Source organism: Eleginops maclovinus, chromosome 20 (assembly GCF_036324505.1).
Source record: "Eleginops maclovinus isolate JMC-PN-2008 ecotype Puerto Natales chromosome 20, JC_Emac_rtc_rv5, whole genome shotgun sequence".
NCBI classification, from domain to species: Eukaryota; Metazoa; Chordata; class Actinopteri; order Perciformes; family Eleginopidae; genus Eleginops; species Eleginops maclovinus.
In genome coordinates this window covers 18935730-18963558 of record NC_086368.1, presented here as the reverse complement: position 1 = coordinate 18963558, position 27829 = coordinate 18935730, and the positions used below count along the sequence as shown (strand labels likewise).

Below are 27829 nucleotides of genomic sequence, written 5' to 3'. Positions count from 1 at the left end.
TGAGTTAAGAAACAGGAGTCATGATTTAGTCTTGCAGTAACTTGGCCAGAACATGAGTGTTGCAAAGATCAGCCCGGTGACCTTTAAGTAATGGGATGGTCTGAGTACAGCCTCCTGCTGCCTCTTCACAGGAACAGGACATGCTTTTCCTTTTCCTGCGTGTCATTCTAACCAGTGCAAGCTCACTGAAGGAGGGAGAATATGTAAAAGGGAGGTGATGTTTCCATGCTATTAGGCTACTACTTTGTAGGGGTGGGGGAAGTAATCGATACAGCATAGTATCGCGATACTTTGCTTGGCGATATTATATTGATGCACCGACGCCAAGTATCGATATTTCATTATATAAACTAGTCATATTTCAAATCCAAATGAAAGTCTGTGGTAACAATTGCCTTTTCTTTTTACTAGAGGGTGCTGAGCTTTCTGTTCTGCAGTCATGGCCATGGGTAAAGTCAGTAGGATTGCCAGGAAGTTAGTCAGAACAAAGATGTAGTCGGAGAAGAAATCAGAAATGTGCCATATCGCAATATATCGTTTAGCAATACTTAGCATACTGTAGAATCACAATACCATTGTATCGTGGCTTAAGTATTGCGATATTATCGTATCGTGGGGACCCTGGTGATTCCCACCCTTACTACTTTATGCTTACTTTTGCTTTCCAAACTGGTGGAGATGTGTTCTCTCGCATCTCATTTCAAGTCCTGCTATGGTGTTAGTATAGTTGAGAATTGCACAGGAAGGAAACTACCGCCTCTTTTTCTTCTTCTACTTCTGCTCAGCTACTTCAAGTGCAGAGCATTAACACAAACAAGCTTTAGGTTCAAAATGTTAGTCAAAATGGGGCTTAACCTGGGCTTTGTTGCATGTTACCCCCCAACTCTTCCACCCTGTATTCTATCTTTCTGTCCCTCCATAAGTTACTTATTAAAAGCAAAAATAATTGTTCTGAAGAATACATTTGTCATGGCAATAATGTGTTTGATGCAAATATTGGCAAGCTCCATGGTCAGTAACTCAAGTAAAATCACCAATATGTCACTAACATCCTTAGTCCACTTTGCTACAGTGTCACCTAGGCTGTCGATGTACCACAGTATAGCACTGAGGCGTTGTGTCAAACTGTAATATTACACATGCAGTATAACCACCCACTCACCCGCAGTCCTCACTCACACCGTCCATGCTAGTTTGCCCACTCAGTGTGACAATGATGACTAGGACGAGCAATGCAGACAAAGTCACGTTCATAATAACAAGCAGTTTCACGTATATTAATCATAATTGTGTTCAGGTAAATTAGATCCACTGAAGAACACAACCATTTTGTCTGACATGCAGGATACTATGATCCATTTACTTATTGCAAATGAATGAAATGAAAGAACAGCACCACATACCTGTTTTTAAGAGTTTGTACATACAGACTAAGAGGAAGCAAACTAAGAAGGAGCAACACTTTTATTTCAGTCAGACAACTCACGTGTTTCATTAATATGCTTATTAGAAACGGTATATAGTTTGAGTTTGGCGTCTAGACTCGGGCCTCATCACTCCACATATTAACATAGAACATTGAGTGATGATTAGCAGCGTGGAAACAGCAGTAGTAGCAGCAGCTGCATTAGCGAGGCAGAGGTAGGCGGATCCAACAGCTTAAATAGAGCGCCAGATTTGGAAGACTATGTTTGGTTGGTTGCAAGAGTGACAAGGGGCGTTACGTGCGAATGATATCATTGGTGCTCGAGTTGACTGCCTGAACTTGCTCGCAGGCATCGCCCCATTTAGTATAAAAGGTTATATTTTACATTACTTCAGAATGAAAAAATCGTTTATCATTAGATCTTTATCAAATTAGTGTATGCTACATGAATATACGAAGGTCAAGCTGCTGCCAACAGAATGATTTTCTGCCAGTTTACATTTTAATTATCTTACTTGAGCTATCTGGTATCAGTACCAAGAATGACAAAGTTGTCCGCTGCCTCACCCCTTCTGTATTATGCCCCCAAAACAAATATAAGATAAAGAACATCTTCGAGGTACCCTCACAGTCCCTGTATTAGAGGGACTTAATATCAAAGAATGTGGTTGGTGTCACAACAAATTAAACAACATAATGATGTAAACATGAACAAAAAGTCTTGGCAGACACAGACAACTGCACTATTATTACCAGAAGTCCAGCTGGGCCCCATACTGTGCCTTTGAAATGGCAGCAAAACCCTGAAGATTTGTGGAGCACAGACAATCTGCCTGTCTGACATAGTATCTGTGATTCACGCTGGCTTTAAATGCCAGCTTAGGGGGGGTTGTGGTCTTTACTGTGGTTATCAGCTGTGAGACATTGATAGTCTGCAGTGTTATGTCCTGCTTTAGCCATCATAGAGTGGTGCAGGAACGAGTCCTAAAAACCGGAAGTGAGTTAGCATTTTACCACTTCCGCTTCCCTTGTCTCAGACTTAGTAGAATTTCTCCATAGGATTTTGGAAAATAGCTCAAAATAAGGTCTGTGGTTGACACAAATTTAAGAGACGGATCACGTTTTGTACTACGACATTAAATACCCCCCGGTGGTTTTTAAAGAGTCTGACAAACGATGGTTATTAAGTGGCTGAATAGGACTACAGAAGTTGTCGAGGAAGTTGTACGTCATTACGCCGAAGATGTAAACACTTCCGATTGACTATTATTAATTAATTGAAACTGCCATGACTTTTAGTTGAATTCAGTGTGGCTAAAAGGAAAAGCTTTGTTAAAATATGCAAGCGCGCGGAAGTCAGTTGAAAGGATCTCAAGTTGCCGTGACGTTGAAGTCGTGCGACCCTGCTGTACTCGTCTGTAGTCCGTTTATAGCATAACGTTAGCATTTTGCTTCTGGCGATTAGATTTATGATTCGAAAATTATAAAAGTAGGGTAGACATGTGGAGATTATTCGGCTGAACAAAATGTGCATTTATCAAACAGGTTTGTTTTCCACAGATCTTATTTTTTTTTTTACAATATTCCAAAATCATATGGAGAAAATCGCATTGCTTTTTTTGTCGAGGGAACCCATGCGCAGCTTACTTCCCGGTCGGCCTTCAAAAATACGTGATCCCTGCACCACTCTATGGTAACCCCAGGATTACATGCAGACTACAGATTATTTGCATTAACTGTACATGTGTGCACATCTCTCATGGATGACTTGTCAGGGTTACTTCTCAAACACACACATACCACCTCAGGACACTTGCTGTATGCAGCTGCGCTTTTATATCAACGCACCTCCTTATAGCAGCTCTAGAGTGCAAACATCAGTCACATCATTATCTTGGTGACTGACATTTAGACTCCATAGGGCAATGCACCCAACTGCTTAAAAAAGTTACTCTACATGTAGCATGACTGAGGGTATTTATTGTAAACACAAAACTCCTGGATCCAAACAGCTGGGTACTGGCTTGTTTTTAAACATCAAGGAGGCAGAAATGTGCCTTCAAACAGAATATGTGTACAAATATGTGCAGCAAGCATATCAAATACAGTCTTCGGTAGAAAGTAGGCCGAACGTAATGGCTACATGCAAGTGTCCCACACAGTGACTAGTGTATGGATCCATCTAAGCATGCTTTAACATACTTATTTACAGTTTCTATAGGAAGACAGGGTTGATGGACATCTTTAGACCATCTCTCTCGATCTTTTTCTGCACAACACACTCACATTATATCAGAATACCTACACAAACATATAGTGCTTCCGCAGTCGAGCATGAGAATAGCGCCAGGTTTCCTGAGGCATAAAGGGTTAAAGCCACGCTGTTTATTCATGGTTTATTCATGTGACCCATAGTCAGTGTCATAGACAATCATCGTGAAAGTTCAAGTGCTTCTTAACCAACTGATTTCTGTGTCCCTGGGGCAACAGCAGCTACGCTCCAAGAAGAGAGGGCTTCCATGTGTGTTAAGGTAATAGCGCTTGTTTGGATCCTGTGTGTCAGAGCAATGTGTCCAGGTACCATCTGTAGCGTTAAAATAACCTTGGTAAACCGTGAAGCTAACAGCAGGCAACATGTGGAACTGTGAAATACTGCTGGCAGCACTGCTGTAACATTTAATGTGTGCATCTGCCCAGGGTCAGTAGTTGTTGTTGTTGTTACAATTCCATTATTGTTAGGTCTATATCTTCCCAGCCATGTGAGTCAATCTGCGTCTTCTCTGTGTATGAGAGGCTGTGTTCCTTCCACCAAACATACCGACAGCCACTGGATTATTTTTTCTGTGGTGATAGAATGTGTCAGTTAGTGGCTAATCTAATGGCTAATTACCCGAAAATTAAGTCATGACTTTTTCATTTACAATTATTTCCTATAAGAACCTTTGAGAGATTTTGTGATAATTAGCATATCAGTACCGGACTTCAGGCTAAAAGGGAGGTTTTTTAGGTCAGAGTGACATTGACCTTTGACCTGCACAAAGTTGATGTTTGTGCCGGATGTAATGAAATCCCTAAACGACATGCCATGGTCAGCTTAAAGTAATTCAAAATGAGTATGCATCAATGTTTTCACTTTGCATTGACAAAACAAGATCAATGTTTATTGAATTAGATGCACCCCTAGGTATTAGGTAATTAAATATTGACTATTTGTAGATAAATAATTGTACAACATTTTAAAACGATATAGATATAATTACTGATGCATGGCTCAGTGTGTTTCTTTTAAGAGTTTCAAGGTGTTTTTCTTATAAAGATTGATGATGCTTGTAGCTTAGAGTAAGACTCAAACCCTACCTTTATTAATTCTCTCCGTTTGTAAATAATCCTCAAAAAGGAGATGAGTACGAGTCCTGTCTAATGTGGACCCTGTCTATCCTTGTCTTTATCTAAATATGTGTATCTCACATTCTGTACTGCTACCTCCTACAGTGTTGTCCATCTGTCTCTCAACCTGTTTAAGTATCCATTCCCTTGACATGTTGTACCACTATTTCTGCCATGTCACTTTATAAAAACCCTTTCTATTTTTGCACAATTAATCTCAAAACTGTTTACAACTGTATATTCCTACGCCAGTGAATATGTGTATTTATGTTGGCATTAAAAAACATGAGATTGACCTGCCTGACCATTTTTTTCTCAAGTTCCACATTTCTAATTAATAAAACAAAGCATCAACAATACAACTTGCAAGATAAAAACTGCGTACTTGTTGAAATAATACTGTCTGTATTTGTATGATTTTTTAAAAACTTCCCTAAACGGTTCACACTAGCAACGGTCTCTACGACAAGCAGTGTTTTAGTCGGGAGGCGGAAATAATTTTTCTACAGACAATACAGAAACAATTATTTTACATCTGCAACAACATTGTATTTATTATATTGCTTGGAAAACATACAACCGCACAATGGATGCTCTATGAGAATGGACGCTAAGTAAGAGGGTATCACAAGGTATTCAAGCAAAAAAAAAAAAAATCTTGATCATTTTACAAGCCATCCTGCTAATAGAACGGATATCAGAGGGTGGTCTCAGTGGCAGAGGACCACTTGTTTACAGACAAGAAGACACATTGTTACCAAAGCCTGAAAGAGCAAAGAGTGGAAAAACCTCAACCTGCCCAACAGTTTCCAGGTAGTGGTGTGACATACTGCTGACAGGGACACAATTTGGCACCGACTGCATGTCTCCATTCTGCCCGGTGTCGTACGCCCAGGCTGTTATGGGGGTGGGGATTCATTGTTGGCAAGCATTAGGCCCCATAGTATCAGATGAACCCTGTATAAGCGCCGCATCTTAAATACACATTATTGCAAAATGGGTGTATCCTTTCTTGGCTCTTTTCACCAGGGCAATGTTTCCGAAACAAAACAATAATTATCCCTACATCATAACTCTATAGGTCAATGCTACAAAGGCTGTAACAGGGAGCTTATTCAAGTCAGACAGGGACTAAAGAGTGTCCTAATGAATGCATGCTTCAAAAAGAAAACAGAGAGGAATTTAAACCACAGTCATTAAGTTTGGGCTGAAAAGAAGCAAAAGGGAACAACCTCGATGGAAGTCCTCTTCCTCAAAGCGTTGTGTCGTTGTGAATCTAACGTATGAACAGACTTAAATCACTGTGACTCTGAGCGCTGACTATGACAGTTTTGGGAATATTTCAGTTTGAAAGTGGCTGCACACCTGAGCCTCGCTTATTTTTGACTAAGGTGACCTACATGATTGCTAGCTGCCTATAAAAGGGTCTGCCAAATTTCCATTGCCCATGGAAGCAGTATGTATTATTGAAAGAGTTGTATGCCTCTGATTATACTTTTTATACTGGTGTTTTATAATACATGTTGCCCCTATTGAAGTTATTCATTTATATTAAATGTACTCAGTACAACACTTGATTAGTTATGATTACCCACAGCCCTGCTCAGCCTTTTTATGCACAAATAGTCTGATTTCCACATTAAGTTGTTTCCTACAATCAGCACAAGGTCAGAGCGGGCAGACAGAGACAGGGTGACAGGAGAACAGTTTTTAGATCACAAGCATCTGTTTCAAAACCAGGCCATCCTACGGGTAACATAGGGTGCAGAAGTTAAACCTGCTGTCCACACCAGTCATTCAGAAAGCAGGCAAGCAGTCCCCTTTGTGTAAAGCCAGTGTTTATTGTCATCTTGAGATGGAAACAACCTAGCTTCAAATGAACTCTGCAAGAAACTCACTGACACCTCTTCCCCAAACTTACTTTTTCACAATTATAGTCATGGGACCTTCAAAAAGTGGAATGTTGTCACAGTACTAATTCATTTCCCATGTAAAGTACTCACAAATAGTAAATATGCACAGTGGTAGGTTTTGCTCCTGTACTGGTGCTCTGCATTTCACTTTCCATCAATCTATTTGCACCCTCTCCCACGTCCGAGTTATGTGCCAGGTCAGCTGTCCCTCTGCTCTCACTGCAGCACAGATACACACAAGTTAGTGGGATGTGATGTCATGTATTTGTTTTCGAGATGATCTAAATACTTAAGATTTGTGCCCCCTCATGCCTTCCTTGTCATGTGTGAAGAGATTTAAAAACAGGCTTAAAATCTTGTCAACCCATTTTCCTGAACCACTTACTCTGCCTCTTTGGAGGTTACATAAATAAGAGAACCCATAGCCTTTTTTAGTCAGAAGCTGGTCCAGCCTACATGTGCTGGGGCTAACTGGAGGACCCTGGAGCCAAACAGACACAGCCGGGGCTTGAGGGAGGTAAATATAGAAAATGAGCGGGCAGTAAAACCATCATGGCATGTGTTATCCTAACACTTCCCCTAATGTCTCAAACACAGGGACACAGAGCACACACTAAACACACTTTACATGGAAATAAACCAAAGTGCGTTGGCCTAATGATCATGCAAGTCTAGAATGAACAGTTAGCACATTTAAGAGCAAGTCAGCGATAAGCTACAGGCAATGCAGTACTGGAACTTGTAACAGTCAAGATAACTAAATAAAAACCCACTGTGCTTTCCAATCAAACTCCAGTTTTGAAGCAAATGAAGACATGACCCCAATAACTCAGCCATCATGGACCACACAGTGTCTCATAAGTCACACACACACACATCCACCACAGTCAGTGCTAAATCATTGTTCACACCTCGGATATTGTTGCTGTAACTCACACAGATTCTTAGCGGTGTTACTGTGTGTCCTGATCATTGTGGTTGGTTCTTGGTAAATCGCCTCTACACTCACGAATCATTACTGACTGACATACACAGGTTGCTTTTACAGAGCCCTGAAAAAATTAACTGGCAACAGAAATCCTGATGGGCGCGCTGAATCTGTGAGAAAAAGGGTCAACAGAGAAACTGCCCTAAAGCTCGAAAAGGCTATCCAGTATGATCTAAAAGTAACCTGTATGTGTGAAAATGTGCACGGTGCTATTAAAGACCCCCAGCCTGCGTGTTTGTGGTCAGTACTGAGAAGAAGGCTACATGCAGGCGCTCACACTGCCTTACTCGTATGTGAAAGATTATCATAGCCAATACACCTTCATATAACCAAACCTTCAGAGGGAGAGCAGAGGCCCTGTTTTACAAAGATAACATCCCATGAGTGCTTTCATTATCGTTTGATGGCTTCATTGATCACAACAGACCAACTGCATGAAAATAAATGATGGTGGGATTGCATTTGATTTGTTAATCAAAGTGGTCTGTTGCAATGATGGTGCTCAAACCATAAAAATGATTTGCAACAATAAAAGACACAACAGATAGCACAGTGACACTTCAACTTATGAGATTGCAATATTTGGTCTTATTTCAATACTTCGGTACTATTCATCTATATATTGTATATAAAATACATTTAGTAGATCAATTCACTATCTTATTTGCTCAAGTCACACGCCTCTTTCCTTGTACATTATGCCTTATTCACATTTCTGGTCACTTTGCCTTTGTCAGGGCGCAAAAGGAAAACTATTAAAACATGCACTTGTAAACCTTTCTGTGATATTGTTTCAGTCATTTACAGTATTGAGAAGAGCGAACCCCTTTAACCACATTATGAAATCACCTATATTTACAGGACTGTCATATTCTAACCATTCAAGTGACAGCTTACACTCCAACACATTTGACATGCTGTTGGACCACTGGTGCTACTGAACAGAGAACACTGAGCAGCACGCACTTCAAAGCTAACAGCCATTTTAAGAACCCTGAAGGCTGAATGTTAAGCTCTTTATTAGCCAACCAACACATTATCCAGCAGTGTGTGGGAATAGTATACAGGTAGTTTTATCCACAACAAGGATTTATTAAAGTTCCAAGGACATACAATAGGCCAGCAGCCACAGAGCCAAAGCCCATACAAATCGTCAGCTGGATATAACGTCGCTACCCAATCAGAACGATTTGTGCTGCATGTTTTATTAATGATACTTGTATGGACCTGTGAGGAGACAAGTTCACCAGAATTCAAAAATAAAATTAGATTGTTCCTTTATTTGGAACATTCATACAGACACAAACCATGCTACAAGGTCACTAAAACAATCATTTGAACTGCTGAAGGCTTAAAGGTTAACGGGTTCAAATAAAACTAACTTCAAAAAGACTACAACAAATCATATCCTCACTGTTTAGGTGTCTAAATAAATTGATATAATCAGTATATTCCTAAGAAAATTTTAAAAACACAAGAAGGGAGGGTAAATAAACTGCTGCTTAACTAATGTGCGATAAATGCACTCAGATCTCAAAGTGTGTGTGAAAGTGCATGAGTGTATTTTTGTGTGAGTGTGAAGATGCCCCTTGGGAGCTCCGAAACAGGGCTAATGAAGCTAGGCAGGCCGCTAAATCTCAACTGCAGAATGATTACTGAGCTTAGTTTGGGAAACACCCCCACTAGTGCATCCAGCAGACCGAGCTGTAAAAACTACAGAAGGTCAGGACCTACAAAAGAAAGGGCTCAGGGAAAAGTGTCACACTCTCAAATCCTAGGGCTAAAACATGTTTGTTTCCTCTGCTGCTATGCATTATTAAAAGAAATACGGAATTAAAATACCTGCAAATACATTTCTCAAATGTTTGTTTTTTTCGTTTTTGAGAGCAAAACACATCAAAGTTAAAAAAGCAGTGGCCATTGCCCTGCTCCTGACAACTGGGCTATAAAGCACAATATGATACAATTCAAAATGTCTAATCTCACCAATATATCAGCCAGAATGCTGAATGAAATACTGTAAGAGTGATGTGTGCTCACATACTTAAGACTGTGTGCTACTGATGCTCATTTCCCAGGAAAACAAACAAACCATGCAGTTAAATTATGGCTCAAAAGATGTGTCTATGTTTCACACAGAATAAAAGGAACGTCGTGACAAGGTTGTCTCTTTTTTGTTTTAGAATAACAGGTATTGAATAAGACGCATAATCAAAGCCCTTCTGTGAATCCCAAAGGAATCTGCCTTTCCTGTTGCATTAGACGTCGCATAGCATGCCTTTGAAGACATCTAGTTTGAAGTTAGTAGTATTGTTTGTTAGGCCACATCAGTGTCTTTCCCTAAAATGTAAGTGGATAAAAAATGAAAAACCATCATCACACTAAACACAACACATAAGCTTATTTGTTGAAAATACAAATAATGCGTTAGAATGAACAGCAGCACTCTAACTTTGGAACTTCTGAAGGACAAATAACTTGCAGACATTTCAGAAAAGCTGAGCATTCTGCAACATCACTGTCCCAGCCCAGTGAAAGGACACACCAGCACATGAATCTGCCTTTTTTTCTGCTTGTTACAGAGCATTCAACAGCTTACTGCACCAAACTCAGCCCCTGCAGCCTACCTCTGCCTCTTGGACCAGAGCCCACCACACACACACACACACACACACACACACACACACACACACACACACACACACACACACACACACACACACACACACACACACACACACACACACACACACACACACACACACACACACACACACACACACACACACACACACACACACACACACACACACACACACACACACACACACACACACACACACACACACACACACACACACACACACACACACACACACACACACACACACACACACACACACACACACACACACACACACACAAGCACGTTGTGGCTGTGTAAACTGCAAGGATGGGAACTGCAGCAGTGGGGCAGGTAAGGTGAAAATGAATCGAACATCCTGTGTGAATGCGCATGTGTATTTCTGCAAGAGCCTGCACAAGTCTCTCACCCCTGCTATTTTAAGATGGTTCTTTATAAATCCTACAGCATGGCCAAGTCTTTGGAAAGAATTCAAAAGGACAGAGCATGCATAAAACATGACAGACATTCAGACAGAGGAGAGTAATAGAGGAGAAGCAGAAGAGCGAGAGCAAAATACATGCCAGAGTAATAACGTATGCAAAGACTGTTTTCAATGCAGCAGCCGCAGCCGCACTGACAGCTCTGAGAGATCTGGAGTGGTTGAAATGCTACCTCGCTAGCATAGTGAGTGACAATGTTGAATTCTGCTGCATACAGTATGGCATTTGCTCCCCTGGAGGAATAGAAAAGCATCCTGACTCTCAGTAACAGAGCGAAGTGAGCCGAGGCAGGAGAAGAAAGGGGTGAAAGAGAGGGAGATACCAAAGACATGTAGCTTCAGACCCTGCGATAAACACACACCCACCTCAGTCTGCTGCTGATTCCTGACGCAGTGAGCACAACTGGGGAGTAAAAGGCAGAACACAGTAGTAGCTATGATGGAGGACCAGCAGTCATCCAAGAGAGTGAGCAGAGAGTGGAGGAAGGATACAAGACTGCTGGATGTTAGGTCCTGTGTGACTATGAGTGTGCATCTGAGTGAGAGGAGCATGTATGTCAGACATGAGAAAGACAGAAATGCAGGAAAGAAATTAAAAAAGTGACAAAAGACGGACTGCACAGGGACGGGAAACAAGCAGAAACAAAGAAAGAGACGGGAGAGAAGAGACAGAATAAATTTGTGAGCTTGGAGAGTCACTGAGCAGAGCAGATGCATTAAAGGAAATGCCCCTCCTTCTTTCTGCCACACACACACACACACACACACACACACACACACACACACACCCGCCTTTGCACTGTCAGCATTGGAGTAAGCATGTATTCAATGAATCAGAGTAAGCTGTTAACTGGGTGGAACGTAGAGTGGACCAGAAGTATGTGGTCATTTTAAATTCAATGACAACACACTCCTTTCTTGCACTATTGGATTTGTGGTTTCCATTGAAAGTGGCTCAAAGTTGATTGGCTGCACAAGTGAACACGACTCAGCACACTGAGAAGAGGAGCATTATGGACCAAAGCTCTGTGCAAACACTCATAAATCCCATTCCCCAATATACCAAAAGTTAAAATGACACTGCGCAGTTTGTAATCTCTATGCAGCCAAAGACATCTGTCAAGGCCTGGCTCTTAGTCTGTGCTCACCCTGTTGTAGTGTCTTTGAGCATGGCATAAAATCACTATCAGGTCTGCTCACTGGCAGCGCACCCTCACCTTCACATGAAAGGGGTCAAGAGAGGGAATTACATCCATACAAAAATCAATAACTTGTTACATAATACTGTAGGTGAATGCATTAATACATGAGCTACCTATTTTTATTTCCTCAATATAGCCTATAGGTTTCATTTATAAAAAGCTAACATTCAAGATCACAATCGCATTGCCTGCTTATCAATTCCCATCTTCAAATTAAGAAAGTTCTGCGTCTGAGAAACTGACCAAAATTAGCTAATAATAGTTCAATGCAGGGTTTCCCATAGCGCTTTCCTGTTAAGGCGGCCGCCTTAACAACACGGGGTTGCCGCCTTGACTAACGTCACGTCTCCAGAAAAAAAAAAAAAAATGATATAGATATAGGCCTATAGAGCTCCTGCAGATGATGTCATATATGCTGGTCACGTGACGAGATACGACAGGGGCAGCCATTTTGGCAGTCATCGCGGCAGTAAATTGACAGGCACTGGCAGACTGTCAAGGATGGTGGATAACTGCTGTGCACCAGGTTGCACAAATAGGCGTGGGAAAAAGAAAGGTGTATCGTATTATCGCATTCCTAAAGACGCGGAGAGGAGGGAGAAGTGGATTGGAGCGATTAAAAGAGCCAGGAGCCTTCAGAAAAAGACTGAAAGCTGGGACCCCCCCGGCCGTTGGCTTTCGCTTATGCAGTGATCACTTCATATCAGGTGGGTGAAGGAATACAGTACAATGCTACAAAAAGTTTCTGGTCAGTTTAATTAAATTTAATTAGTTTAATTTAAGAAGTAGCACCCAGTTATTATAGCTAACGGACACTGTGATGTCCCTGTCCCCGGATGACACTTCCGTAGCTAGCCAAGCTAATAAACAAACAATGCTAACGTGACACTGCCTATCAAACTGGAATAATTTAATACTTACCCTTGCAGTGATGATGCCGAAGTTTTTGGATGTAAGACTCCACAGTTGAATGTTGTTTACGAAGCCGGACTGACACCATTTGTAAGCCTCCAAGCTTTTGTACGCTCTGAGGGAGTCTCCTGAGTACACTGATGGAAAGCTTACAAGATAGCTGTGGATGTCTGCGTAGCGCAAGTCGGGTACATCGTCTTCAGAGCAGGAGGTTATGCTCTTGAAAAGCACACCGGGTGAATTATATGGGTCGCTTATATTTAATCTCTCTAATTTTGTACTATAAAGCCGAATTTCACTTGAATTAAAATGAGAAGTATACTCGCTCGGTAAGAAAACACTGGCACCGGTGGTCATGTTGACTGCCAAAATGGTGGCTCCCAACCAAAAGTCACGTGACCGCAGGAGCTCTTACTTTTTCATGTTTTCTACCTTTCATTCCAAACCGTGACTGACAGTCTATCTTCTCTGCAGAACGCATTTTAAAATAAAAAACAAAAAACAAATAAAAGAAACGTTTTAAAATGTGGGGCTATGCCTCCAAATATGCCTCTGAATCGCGTGATGCGTCCGAACAGCGGCATCTAGTGGTATATGTCATTGTGCTATCATCGTTCGACCAACATCCTTCAAAACCAGCATTTTTCGGAAAGACTACTATTTGGATAGCTGACAACCTGTCGAATCTACTATTTGGATGGCTGACAACCTGTCGTATCAAGGTAAGATTATTATTGAATTCTATACTAGTCTAATAATAGTCTGTCAACTGTTCACTAGTAGGCTACCTGGATAAGCGTAATGTTTTCTTATCAAGGCTAATTGTGTTTAACGTTTACACGTGGCTATATTATTATAGCCTAGCCTGCCTTTGACATTTGCACGTAATTTTCTCTCGCAATGTTCACAGCCAAATGGATCGAAAAACTCAGCCCAAAATCGCCGGCTTCTTCATGTGACGTAGCCGGCCGACTTCCGGCCCCCCCCCCCCCGGAGATGAGTACCCCCCCCCCCTCACCACCTTGACTAACATATTTTCTGGGGGAAACCCTGCAATGTGATGCCAGCACAAATCATTTGGCTCTGAAACCACTACTCTCAAAAAGCTGTGGATGGAACTTCCAATAATTGTTATTGATGTTTAAACTAATGTTATGAGAGGAAACGAGCATAAGTGTATGGGGCAGGAAGCAATGGATAGATTTTTAGTACGTTGAAATAACGCAAAAGATTTTATGTCACCTTACTGCACTTACTGCAATTGAAAGGTTGACGATAAGTGCCGGAATGTTCAGATCTGTTCAAATAGGGTATTTGTATTGCTTTGCTTTCGAGGAATACAGCCCACGTTGCATCTTGTCTGTGACTATATGCATATATAAATACTCTGCAGTAGCGGTATCAGCAACGCGTTGGCTCAGAGCAATGAGTTGGCCACAGAATGAGCAGGTGTGGCACAGCCAGGCTGAACTGACATTATTAGCCTGTGAGCCAAGAAAACAATAGTTTGAATCCCAAATCATGTGTGACAGTATGCAGTACAGGAAAGAAGATTGGGCTTTTTCTGCAAACATTTTTATCAAAGTAGTTTGATTTTGAGGGTAATGAAAGATTAAACCTGTAGCATTCTAAACCTTGTAGATTGAAGTGTTTTCAAAGCAATTCGACTTCCAAGAAATGATATTCTTAGAGTTTATCTCTTTTTGATTTGTTATCAGTGTAGTGGTGTTCAGATCCCTTTCCTTCAGATCTATATTGATGGATTTGCCTCACCCTTTGAGTGTGTCTGTGTGTGTGTTTGTGTGTTTGTATATTTTGTCCAATGCCTAAGGGGACAGCTACAGCTTCACTGTTGCGCACCACTGTCCCTGGCCTTCTTTCTGAGCTCAAGCTCAGTCACGGCATCTCCAACTTCTGCTTCCAGCCAGACTAGAGCTCCACAGCTCGCTCCTCTCACATCATGAAACCAAGCACGACGGGGTGTCTGCCAGACAGTCTAATGGGGCAATGGCAAGAGATCTTTCCCACGCCCACAATATATTAACTTATCTGTGAGTGTCTGACAGTTGAAGGCCAATCTTTCAGAGTCTGTTCAGTTCTCCCCCCAAAAAAACCTATATCTAAAGAATTGCCTTGTATGAAATGGGTAAAATGGTCCTGGGTGAAGGGCTGGGCAATATTAAATCGCTACAAGGATATGAGACTAGATATTGTCTTACATGTGCACATCGTAAATATCCGGTAGGAGTCATTTCCTGGTTATAAAGGCTGCATAACCAAATAAGTGATGTAAACACTCACCAGACTCTTCTAGCTGTTGTATTATTTACCTTTATCCACATAGCCATTATATCCAAACAACCAAAGATATGTTATCAAATATGTTATTTTGTAAATAATTTGGTTACTGATTTTTCCCCATCTGTAAATAGGGGCAAAATGTATTTTAAAAAATGCACCCTTAAACCCCCTCCCAAACATAGCCGTCCAATATGTCCTACCTATGACTCGATGTTTATGCTGAATGGCGGGAGGGTTAGCCTTGTTAGCCTATAATGGGAGGACTGTATGTTGTGTGTGAAACGTTGGAGCTTTGCCAGACAGCTGCATAAGGGAACAGTTCCTCCTGTGATCATGCCATGTATCTGTGTGTTTGCCCTCCCCAATACCAGCTGGCACAATTAAGATACAACCAGGCCATTTATATTAACCCATACCTTCCTGTTGCTATGGACACATATCCTATGAGGCCCCAAAAACATACCAATTTGACAACAATGTTTGTCAATCTCTGTTCAAGGTCATGTTTGGTACAGAAGGACAACAAACACTATATGAAATGGCCCAGGCCAACCTGCAGCCTCCCGGGGCAGATTAACGTATCAGAGCTATAAATAGCCTGAGCCATTTCAGATACTTCTTTGAATGTCGCATACCAGCATTTCAATTAAAGATATCTAGCAAGAATCAAAGAGCCACAGAAATTAATGCTATCCAAGCTTTTAAAAGCAATTATTAAACTGTTGCTTGCCCTCTACTCTATTTTCAGTCATGTTTAATCAAACTAGATTGGATTAACTCATTTCAGTGCTGTTAGCTGTATAGGTTTTCACTGTTCAGCTGTATGGCATAGTGCACATCCATAGCAACAGGTAGATCAGGGAAGGAAGGGGTAGTGCTGGAAATGCCTTGCAATGTCTTATAGAAATGTGCATCTTCATTTCTTTCAAGTTTAACAACTTCGCATTGCTATCCATTAGGGCAGTGCAATTTAATCGATCCTGCGATATATATCGATATTTTGTTTCCCGAGAAAGTATCGATATTTCAGCCGCGAGTATCGATACATTAAGTCCCATTCAAATCCCCCGTGTTCCGCCTGGCACTCTGCTCGCTGCCCATTACGTCAGCCAGCCGCTAGTGTCGCTGTAGAGCATTTCTAGATACACAGATCTAGTGTGTCTTCTTCTCGCGGTGAGTGCGAAGCGGTTCAGGAGAATGGCGGCTGACATTAACCCAGCACCTCCGCGCTTAAAAGCAGATGTGTGGGAGCACTTCGGGTTTAAAAAGAAGAAGGAAAGTGACAATTTAGATAACACTATTGCGTTTGCAAGCTGTGTCACACAAACGTGAAATACTCTGGAAATACCACTAACCTACGAACCCACCTACAACGTCACCACCCGGACAAGGTAATGCTAACTGAGGAACTCAAGAAGCTGCGGCCACCTGCTGCACCTTTTAATTCTCCATTGTGATACTGCACTTTATGTACTTATGTTTCAAAGGCTTGTAAGCTACAGTTTGCACTGTTTCAATAAATGAAACAAATTTTCTCACCACATATTTTGATTCATTTTGTCCAGCATTTGCAAGCTGTAGACTCTCTGTCTAGTCAGAGCCATATATTGTGTAATTGATGCTTTCAGTTTTCAGTTGAATTAATTCAATCCAAGTCAATGGAACACTCACCAAAATCACACTGTCCCTTTAAAATCTTTCAGAAAATGATGTAAGTGTATCGAATTATATCGAATCGTATCGAATCGTATCGTTGGCTGAATATCGTCATATATATCGTATTGTGAGCTGAATATCGTGTATCGTATCGTATCGTGAGATTAGTGTATCGCTACAGCCCTACTATCCATTGAGTTGCTTTGAATGGTGCATATTGTAAAATGCGTTAACAATAGACGTATGCTAATGTTGGGCCAATGAACAAGGACATCTTCCATTGCAGGTGGCTGAGTCATGGGCACTGAGCCCAACAATTTCATTTCATTTAAATAAAATCAACTTCGAATTGAAAACAAATCATGTCATTTTGATCAGTAAAGACTGCAATACCTTTATAAAAGTAGTAGTTCATTTTGATGTTTCACTGTGGACATTGCCATATGCAAATGGCCTAACACCGGCCTTTACAATAACTGATATCTATCTATACAAACAGTTAGACATATTTTGAATTAAATGAAATTGCACTGTGTGTTTAGACCTACAGTCCAGGGCTTAAAATTGTCCGCTGTAATCATTGGTGCGGAATGATGCCAGCGTCTAAAAGCACTGCTTCATCATGACCTATCCTGATTTATTGTTAATCACTACTTTGCCAAGAGTCTGAAATCACTCCAGGAGATGAATTTCATGCTACTCAAGTCATAAATAAAAAATGTCTACAGCAGGTAAATCCTTAATAGCATCTTCGCGTTAGTGTTACCTCAGGGTTAAATAATCTCTTCAATTAGGAAATCTACCCCCTTAATAACCACAACATATTTTAGGATTCGCAAAAAGTTAGTTATCAAAACAACTCAATCACTTGTGACTGAAACAGTTGGTATCATTTCAATAACCCAATTCATTTGAAATGTTTGAGCAATTCTTGGCTTATACTGTATTACACATTATATATACATACATTATGTATAAACTTGTCGTTTAATAATAAAGACATAACGTAAAAGAGAGCAGAAATAGCTGCAAGTGTGATTTTTTCACTTGCACAAAACTCCAGTTAATTTTGAGTTGGTTACATTTTCATTGAGCTGACTCGGGGGTCCTCTGGGTATTGCTGAGGCAAAGGCCATTAGGCTTCAAGTACTACGCCTCCCCGGGATAACCAGAAAGAAAGCAAACGACAGGCATTAAGTAAACAAAATTACAGGCTCTTAGGAACTGTTCTGTTACTTCTTGTGAAACACAAAATCCACACTCTCCTGGATGACTGATGTTACAGACTGAGAACAAAAGAACGTGATGAGGCCATGCTACCGCTATTTAAAGACATTTATCTCAATACACAGTCAGATAATCTAAAGACATGGAATGGAAAGGCCTTGAGCTTGGGTCATATCTAAAAGCTAGAGATCATAAAGGAAAGTTGTTGTGCTATAGAATTATAAATTAGATACACCGCAAAAATATTCATTATTTTACTCCATCCTAGCCAAAAACGGCACAAGAAAGCAAAAGTATGTTGGAAGAGTCGGAAAGCCGCAAGTACAGTGTTCAGATTTCCAAAAAATAATTACTACCTCATAGTTGTCTGGCTCCACCAACCAGTCAAATTGCAGTTTACATCCATGTCTGTGTTTTTATAAAACAACATATTTGCATATTAATTCATATGAGAGCCAGAAATCGTGTTTTGAATGTCACTTTGACCTTGAGCCGCCAAATTCTAATCGGTTTAACCTTGAGTCCATATGGACGTTTGTGCCAATTTTTTATCCATCAGTGCCTTCTTAAGATATCATGCTCACAAGAAGGGACAAACAACCTGACGTATGGACAGATGTGTGTGTACAGTACTGAGGGAAAACCCGAAAACACAATGCATAGAGGCACAATAAAACATGTGTGGATCCCAAGTGTATCTATTCTTCTTGACAACACAGGGTATGAATGATTACCAGTTCTTTCAGGAATGGAGGAACTACAGCAAACAGTTGATGCTGCAGAAAAGCAGATCATCATGGGACTGCACAGCATCTGCACTTCTGTGTATTTGCTCACCTTAACATACAGCAGACAATAAAATACAGAAAGGTACAATAAACGAGCTGGGGAAGGTAATGATCTTCCTATTTCTGCTTAGGATCCTCTTTTATACTTCAAATCAGACTAACTTCTGCTAATTGTACCTGACTTGAGGACAAACTGAATAAAACACAGAAAGTAGTGACAACCAATGTGATGTAATTAGTCACTGCAGAACAAAGATCTGGTTAAGGACATCACAGATACAATTATATTTCTACATTTAACAATATTTAAATTGACTTCCCATATAAAGCCAGGAAATGTTGTTTTGCTTTTAGAAACACTAGTTACAAGACTCTGCATACAACCTGAAAAGAGAGTGATAACCTTAACTTTAGACAGTGTTAAGCATTTCTAATTAACCTTTGCATTTGTACTTTTCCTCGATACAATTTTAAAGCAGCTATGCAATTGCAATTACCAAAAAAAGGGTAGATGTAATTTGCATTATAAGAGCTTTTTCCCAAACCATGTTCTTGGCAAACGTAGACTTTAGAGTAAGTAGTTGGGGTAAAATGATTGCTCAAAACAGAACACACTCTTGCTGATCAGTTTAAAGAGTAGTGTACTTTAGTAAGCAGCAATACAACAGTAGTACAGAATAAATTCAGACGCTGTGTAGCGGTTTAGTTATGGCCCTGATGGTTTGATTAAGTTTCATAAAGCTAATGTGGACTGTGTTTGAACAAATAATCATGGAAACTTTACAGCCCAATTTGGCTAAATGTTATTTTATTCCTGTATAGGAATCACTGACTTATAGCGATCCCAATTGTTACTACCACCAAGATCTGTAATTCAGATCCCTATCCTTTTATTGCTGATGATGACACAAAGGAAAATTGATGTTGGATAAAATCCCAATTGCTTACTAACTGTCTGTACCTTGTGTAGTCTGCTAAACCAACTTGGACAAGCAAACTTTATTGTCTGAAGGCCGATGCAAGTAGGGGATGTAATCAGGAGATGCAAAGTGCAGCTCTCTAATTGCATCATTAGCTAAACCAATGACTCAGTCACAGTGACTTCACCCCCCCCCCCCCCCACCCCACCCCACCCCACCCCACCACCACTACCTCATCCAGAAATAGGGAGTCAAGCCTCAAGCTCTTTACTGTACAGCTGCTCAAGCAGAATAATTCTAACATGTTATGTGCAACAGCGCAAAATGTAAGCGTTCCAGAAATATCTGACTGAAGAACATAGCATTAATGAGCATGTGCTATAAAGCATGTCATCAGGACACTATTTACGCATTGATGTTTGTCTTTCAGGGAACGGAAACAATTAGTTTTAATTTCTGAAACAGCAATAAAACATAAGCTTAGGAAAACAATGTAGTGATGTTACCTCAACATGACAAGCATAGCCCTGTCTAACATTTGGAAGAGGGCTAACAACTAGCCTGAAGCTTTTCACAGAGGGCCCAGAGATAGCAGTCATACAGGCACACACTCTTGATTTTTAAAATGTGGGTTTTGATGTAATGCGATTTGGAAAGTAAACAATGCTCTTGGTGCACAGTAATGGAAACAGAGCCTGGCAGTCTCTTTTTTTTTTTGTTGCTCACTTGGTTGTACAATGGTGGGTGAAAAAGCCATTTAAGTAGCCTTTGTATTTAGATGACCCCTGCCTTGCTGTGGTACTGCATGCTTTGCTAAGGATGACTAAGAGGCGGTTTCCCAGCAATTGAAATCGTAGTCAAAACCAGAAAAGAACTTGTGTTTCCTGTCTCTGTAACACGTCTTTTACTTCCTGTTTGGAGTGCTCAGAAATGCAAATTAGAGCATAACCTTGACTGGCCGCGTGTTAATGAAGGTGTCTCAATTATCTGTTCCGTTTAGACCAATGAGAAACACGACTGTCTAATATGAGAGGTCATCAAAATAATGACAGCTTTTTCAACGTGGCTTAAAAATTCAACATTATAGGATTTTGAATCAGGATATTTGTATTACATTGTGTGCACACAGATTCGTTCTTGTTGTATTCTTTAGTAAGTTGTGTTTGAGGACTGATGGAGGAATCAACCTGGCCTCTGCCGCAATGTGTTAGCTTCAGTGTGTGCATGCAGCACAGCCTGACTACTGCTGCTGCTGCTGAGGATGGAGAGCTTCTGGATCTGACGTCTCCATGTCGGGTCACATCTGCGGAACGATCTCTCAATGCAAAGACACCGCGTTTCTCGGACTTTCCTCGGCACTGCTTACCCTGAACGCATTGTTTTATTGTGATCATGTTACATTAGTGAACGTCACCTCGGGCAAACGTTACTCGACCCGGCAAAATGAATGTCAATACATTTGGCCATGGATTGCAGCGAACTTGAGGCTCACCATTCAGAACACTTTGTAACCTAGTCACGCATAAAATAAAATGATTCCTAATCACGAACACCTGCTCCTTAAATGGTAACGTGTGCCTGTGTAGCTGTTGTGTTATTAACTGACGACAACGTTACAATGTTAATTTTGACACCGTTAGGAGCTAGTAACCGTGATTAACGTTGCGTAAAAAACGCTTTGTAAACATTAATTAGCAGACGGAAGTGCTATTAAACCCATTTCGTTAGAACGTTAGCGTTGTCAAAGTGTACATAATCCATACAGCGGCAGCAAATGTTCTTACCTTTGCCGAAATCCTTCTCTTCCTTTTTGAGTGGAGACCCTCTGTGGATTGTGTTGCTCTGGCTGACACAACTACCACGCGCTGCAACATAGCCCCGCCCTGCTGGCTGCGGGAGCAATGCCATTAGTCAGTTAGAATACAACTGCAGACGGTCCCTGGCTTCTCATTGGCCAGACCACCTGCCAATCTATTTGGATTCTGCTTCCCGCGTTCTGAGCAGTGCCGCTTACAATACATTACATGATGCAGCCTATATTTAGGTGTCAACAACTGCAGACATGTGAGAACAAGACGCAGTAACCTCCAGTATTAATATAGTCTACTGCAAATAAGACAGACCCATGTTTGTCACATTGATGTTTTTAATGTAAAGGGAAATAATAAAAGTCGTCAAAATAAAGATCAATTAGAGGGCAAATGTCATATATGTTTTTATGCTGTGATTCTAGCTGTGGTGTATGCTATTTATTTGTTAAATAACAAATGGATGCCTTTCATTGCCAACCATGAAAGACAGAAAAAAACAATAACCTGTCAGAACAAAAACATCCTTTTGTCCCTAAGGGAGCATGATTTGTCACTAGTGACTTTGACTTTGTGCCAGCTACATTGGATTAGCTGTCTCAGTAGTGAAAGTCTTCCATAGTTGGCAGTGATGCTTTCTTGCAGGATGTGGACATGGCTACAGTCAGTCTTTCATAACAAGAGGAGCCTTGACTTGAGCTGCAACCTCAGCCCCCATAAGTTCCTCTACAATAGTCAGGGCAAACTCGAAACTGGTTCCTGGCCCACGGCTGGTGATATAATGTCCATCCTTCTGTACTCGAGCCTCTGAATATTTATAGTGGTCTAAAAAAAGACAAAGAGAAATACCATAAGGATAATCACAACATAAGAGCTTTCATCTACAGACTGATAGCCACCATTCAGACATCCCACTGTACTATAAGCACTTATGTAGAGATAATCAAAATTTGAACTGACGCAGTTCTATTATGTTCTGTCAAATTCCTGCATCTGCCTTCACCTGTGTGGTGTGCTCTTCTCTGCATAGTGACATGATGTTCTATAGTCGAAAAATAACTATTACAGCACCATCTGCTGCCCTTTACTAATAATTACAATTCTTAATTTTGTAGAGTTAAGAGCTGAAAATGTTAGAGACGCAAGCTTCACATTCAATACATTTTTCCACATGTTTGTTTGATTTTTACCTCCAGCCATCATCTTCTCCTTCATGGCAGGATGTGTGGTGACTGTGCTGCCGTAGCCAATGCCATGTGCCAGAAGAGCAGTTGGACCTAAAGAAGGGCAAAGCTGTTTTAGGTTATTTTATCTGCTTCCTGTGATACATTGACTCTTATTCTTTAGCTTACTTCTATTTTATGCAGTGACACTGAATCATTGAATAACTTCCCTCAAGCTAAACAAAACATCCAAATACAGTAAATGCAGCAAGAACATTATGTCCTAAAAGGTGTCCTCAACTGTGCCATTGTTTCTAAGAATAAACTAATTCAACCTACAGTCTCAGCCTCGCGAAAGATTCTGCAGCATATTCTAATGAGAGAAAAAAGGAGAGGCTGAAGACATTGACTGCTGCTGCATTAACTTTGGCAACGTCCTACCACTGCAGTGAGCTCATCCAAAAACTGTTAATAAATAGAAAGTTATTGATTACGCTCCTTGGCTGCCTTCCCATGCAGTCTAAACATTACATTTTCCCCTGGCAGAACAGCAGGATGCCAGGTAAAGCCTAGCTACTCCCGTTACAAAAAGTCCCCACCCAGAGGACGCGAGTCTGTGAGAGAGAGACCTTCTGAGAACCATAGTCAGACAGTGAGGCAGACGTGGAGAGATCAGAGATGATAGCCATCTTTCTATTATCATATGAACTATATAAAATAATATGTTTATGTTTTTTTGAGCATGCATGTTACAAATATAAGCTCAAAAAGAGATAAATACCATGTTAGACTCACCCAGCTAGGTGATTTTACACTTTATATTTTTTTTTAAACTGTCCCTCTTGCTGGCAGGTTCATTAAACTGTATATTCCTGTGAGGATTTCACTCATTTTCTAGGACACCCTTCAATCCACTTTGCCGCATTGGTCCCTGTCCTTATTCAATATGTCCTTCCAGTGTCCTTTCTCTGCATACTGAGGCTGTCAAATAAAATGTCAGGGCTTCTGGGTTCCGTCAGGGACAGTTATTAATCAAACTCTCAACCTTACATTCAAAAAGGCCATAAATTAATGAAGCATGTCATCCGTTAACTGTACATGTGATACAGTGATAAATTCTTTCATGGGCACAACCGGTGAATGAAAAATACCAGAATACTGAAATTTGTTTTTGTCTAAGACGGCCCTTCTGTTTGCCAGCCACATGATTGTTTCATTTGGGGTCATGTCAAATTCAAAATTCAACCCATAAAAAGGCATCAACACTAGAGCTTTGTGCCGTGTAATAATTAGGAAATTGTTTTCACAAACTCTACCTGCACAGATGGCTGCGATCAGTCCTTTTCTGCCATCTTGTTCCTTAAGCACCTCCTTCACAGCAGGAGACTGCAGGCGAGCATGGAAACCAGGTGCACATTTGCAGGCCATTTAATTGCGGTTTATTTGCTGACTATGATACAATACTTAAAACAAACTTGCAATGATAACATTTTAACATATACAAAAATCAGTTTTGAATATAACCACAGATTTTTCAAACAATAAAATATATCCGAGTCATTTGATTTAATTACTGACTCTTATAGGTTTTTGTTATTAGAGTTTATATATTCTCAATATGTGTAAGATGCTAAAGCTGAATGTACAACTAATGACATCAAAAACAAATGATGAAGCAGTAACTCCAAGCTTAAATGTAAATGATAGTGACAGTCTTATTTTTGGACACTTATCTTAGTGTTTGCAGAAACTTATAGGAACTGGCCTATTTAGTGGTCCACAAACTTTAGAGAATGTTTGGATGTTTATGTGCAGTTACCGGAAATTATATTTAAAATGCATCTTAACTTGAGTGAGGTAACATGAAACAAATGTTCTTTTATGCAAGTAAGAACTTCAAAACAACTAATCCTCTTATTATATTAACGAATGGGGACCTACATAAATATAATATGGTGTCACATTCTTCAATGTACCTATCAGGATTTAGCCAAATCCGAATGAGACAATATTTGTTTTATTTTTTCATATGTTGCGGTCAATCAAATCTGATGAAACCACACCCACACAGTCCTTTATAGAGGCAGGTGAGCTGAGCTGAATACAAACTTAAATTTCAGCTTATATGTGAAGGTTCAGGGAAATTGTTCTTGAATGACTTGAGTGACTTTATGACAAAAAAGAGACTGACAGACCTACAGGCAGTCTGGGTGTTTCTCACCTCAGCCAGATTCTGAGCCCCTGGCATTCCTCCTGGCAGTAGCACCACATCATACGGACCCTGAGAGACAACCCATTATTAATATATAGCAACTGTAATGGCTTGATTTTGTAGAACACAATTCAGAATCCAAAAAAAGTGTATGTGTATGTTTTCCCCTACAATGAATTTGCCTTGATTTTTGGTGCAATAGACAATAGAAAATATTTATAATACAAATCTCGACACTAAAAAGAAAAAAAAAATACATGGAAACATTGGTTTTAAAAATGAAGAGCTAAGCATTTTTGTGCATGATGATAAAAAATAATGTCCAAGGAATGAATGAAGTTCAAAAAGATCGTTTCAACATGGTTTGACTAATTAAGCTAAGCCAACTGAAAATATAACCATTACAAAAGACTGAATATATATACATATACTAATTAATAAAGTGAAACATTTAATGTAGTGTTAGTAGATAAGAGGCTGAGCCCAACCTGTGTGCTGGCCTCCTCCAGACTAGCATCAGGACAGATGACGACGTTTCTGCTGCACTGTACTGGCTCTTTGCCCGTCAGGCCCGCAACAGTCACTGCAATCTGCAGGTTTGGTTAGGCAAAATAAAAAATAAATCATTAGCATAAAGAAACTATGTAACTATGTAAATGAGGATGTATTAAATATAATAGATTAAACTGGCAGGTGTATATTTGGTTTCTAATCCAAAAATAAGTGGAGTACTTTTACTTTTGGTAATTTAACTATATTGTAATACTGTACTTAAAAAACAAAAATACAATACGTTTACTCATAATTGACTATAAGTCTGAGTACTTCAACAACAGCTAAAAGGCTCAACATGGCATCCTGTCTGTTTATGGCTTATGGACACTTTTATTTTGAAGGCTATCAAATGGCCTAGGAGTGCAAATACTTTGACATTTAACTTGCCCTCAGTCTGCACCATCGGCTGTTTTACAAAGCTCTGCACCAGTCTATGTGGGTGCGACAACATTAAATAGCTTCATAAATTCTAGGAGAAATGTAAAACTATTAACGTGGAGGGGGCGATAGTAACACTATTAATCCTACAAATGCATATGAATGCTCAACACTGTGTTTTCTGATTATTAATACAATAACAGTAGTTCTTAAAATGGATCTTCAGCAAAAAATATTAAAATCGTGATAGTGTTGTGCACTGACTAAAGGAGTAGCTTCCGTTAATATAAACCAAGCAAGCTATGTTGATTGTAGCATTATTATTATAGACTTCCTAGCTAGCTAGCTAGCTAGCTAGATAAAAACATACAAAAAGTAAACAAACCCCAGCTCTACGCATTATGTCCACAGGAATGACAGTCTCCATCTCCTCTGCACCTTTAGACAGGATCACTAATGCCTTCTTTCCTGCCATCGTTAGTTCGCAGGTATGCTACTTTCAGGAGCAGAAACGATAACTTCAGCTGAAACTTCCAGCAGCAACTAGCATGCTCAGTAAAGAGGTTTTGACAGGAGCAGGGTTGCCAGGCTGCGCCTCTCTATCCCTCTTTCAAGGCGTTGCTCCATGTACAACGCGGTATTTAAAATAAACCTGTCCTGCACGCCATAAAGCTCTTCTTTGAGGTTTTCCTTTATGACATTTCTCATCCTCACTTTTGCATCTCAAATACTAGACTCACACTGACAAACAACACCAACTAATGTAAACGTTTTCCGGGGACGATGCTTATTTATTAAATTAAGTAAAAGAGTGGTATTTTTTTGTTTAGTAAAAAAATATGCCTTGCTCATTCCAATGTCTATTTCAAGCAAGCGACACAAAACTATTTACCTTCAGTATCGTTATGGATCATGCATATAAACCACCAGAAGACAGCTTGTAGAGCCGCTGAGGCTACCAATAGTTCCACTGAGATAAGATAAAATAAGATACAAATAAATATGATTATTTCGACGTTTACAACTTGAAACAAAAGGTTGTCTTGCAAGTGATAGCGCAGCTACAATAAAGCATCAAGCAAGGTGCTCGAATGACCTTTAATACCAAACACTACATACTTTCTCCCAGCAGGTGGAAGTGTTAGCCAATTATTGTAGAGGGGACGTCAAAGGAACTTGAAAAAGAGGTTTACATAGAACACTAATATTCACCACTATCGTGAATCGAGAAGACTAATGTTACTCCGACAATATGTGAAGAACCACAGAACATGTATTATTTATTTTTTTAGTATTTATTTTTTTATCAAATAAATGTACCAATTAATGCCAGTTATTCACAGGTTTATCATCAGCTGCAAAGTGCAATCTAAAAAGCTATAATTCATCTGGTTTTGCAACACCAGGCTGCAGGTCATTGAGTTCACCAAGTTCTTCAAGATCTGTCTGAGAACTTCTGCACCAAACTCTTAAGACAGTTGGGGAATCATATTCCAGTGTAAATCCCAGGGCTTTAGTGTGTAGGCAACCATCCTAGTTAACGTGCCTCTGTGCATTCTGCAGCTGAAATTCACTTTCATATTTGTGCGACAATCTAGAGCCCAGTGAAACGGCAGATTAGGCAAAAGCGTAGGGGGTGCTGGCAGCAGGTTGTTTGTTGCGTGCCTGTGAGTGAATCAAGAGGCAGCGGTGATTACCAACATATGCAGCTGGGGATCAACTGAACCAGACCTGCGGTGGCACTCAAGCTAATTTCCATACATTAATTCACCTATGTACATTTACTAATTCCTTTCAGCATTTAATCATAAAGTGCAGGATCACACTGTGGAAATATGTTAAAGTTGCAGCAGTAAGTATGACACGTT

At 40.2% G+C, this 27829-nt stretch overlaps 2 protein-coding genes across 4 annotated transcripts in view; both read right to left on the bottom strand.

Moving 5' to 3' along the window:
• The window catches only part of kcnab2a (potassium voltage-gated channel subfamily A regulatory beta subunit 2a), a 75185-nt gene extending 53492 nt beyond the window's left edge, over positions 1-21693 (bottom strand). For 2 of the 3 annotated variants that reach the window (XM_063910201.1, XM_063910203.1), the window contains exon 1: positions 21630-21693. The gene's annotated coding sequence lies outside the window, so the exon portion shown is untranslated. Of the gene's footprint in view, positions 1-11205; positions 11492-21629 lie in introns of those variants that run through there. The other variant, XM_063910202.1, reaches the window with a different exon arrangement.
• A 280-nt stretch (positions 21694-21973) lies between these two features.
• park7 (parkinson protein 7) lies at positions 21974-26597 on the bottom strand. Its single transcript, XM_063909785.1, has 6 exons — positions 26347-26597; positions 25517-25618; positions 25038-25097; positions 24133-24202; positions 22844-22930; positions 21974-22478 (listed from the first exon to the last, which is right to left on the bottom strand). The coding sequence occupies exons 1-6, from the start codon at positions 26434-26436 to the stop codon at positions 22318-22320; spliced, it is 570 nt and encodes a 189-aa protein (XP_063765855.1). The 5' UTR covers positions 26437-26597; the 3' UTR covers positions 21974-22317.
• Positions 26598-27829: the final 1232 nt, after the last annotated feature.

What these genes read in the sequence shown, in the direction of transcription:
- park7 (XM_063909785.1), bottom strand. Translation starts at nt 26,436, where the DNA reads ATGGCAGGAAAGAAGGCATTAGTGATCCTGTCTAAAGGTGCAGAGGAG. An exon ending in ACATAATGCGTAGAGCTGGG is followed by an intron (nt 25,619 to 26,346) that starts GTTTGTTTACTT and finishes CCAAACCTGCAG; the next exon opens with ATTGCAGTGACTGTTGCGGG. An exon ending in GGGCTCAGAATCTGGCTGAG is followed by an intron (nt 24,203 to 25,037) that starts GTGAGAAACACC and finishes GCTCGCCTGCAG; the next exon opens with TCTCCTGCTGTGAAGGAGGT.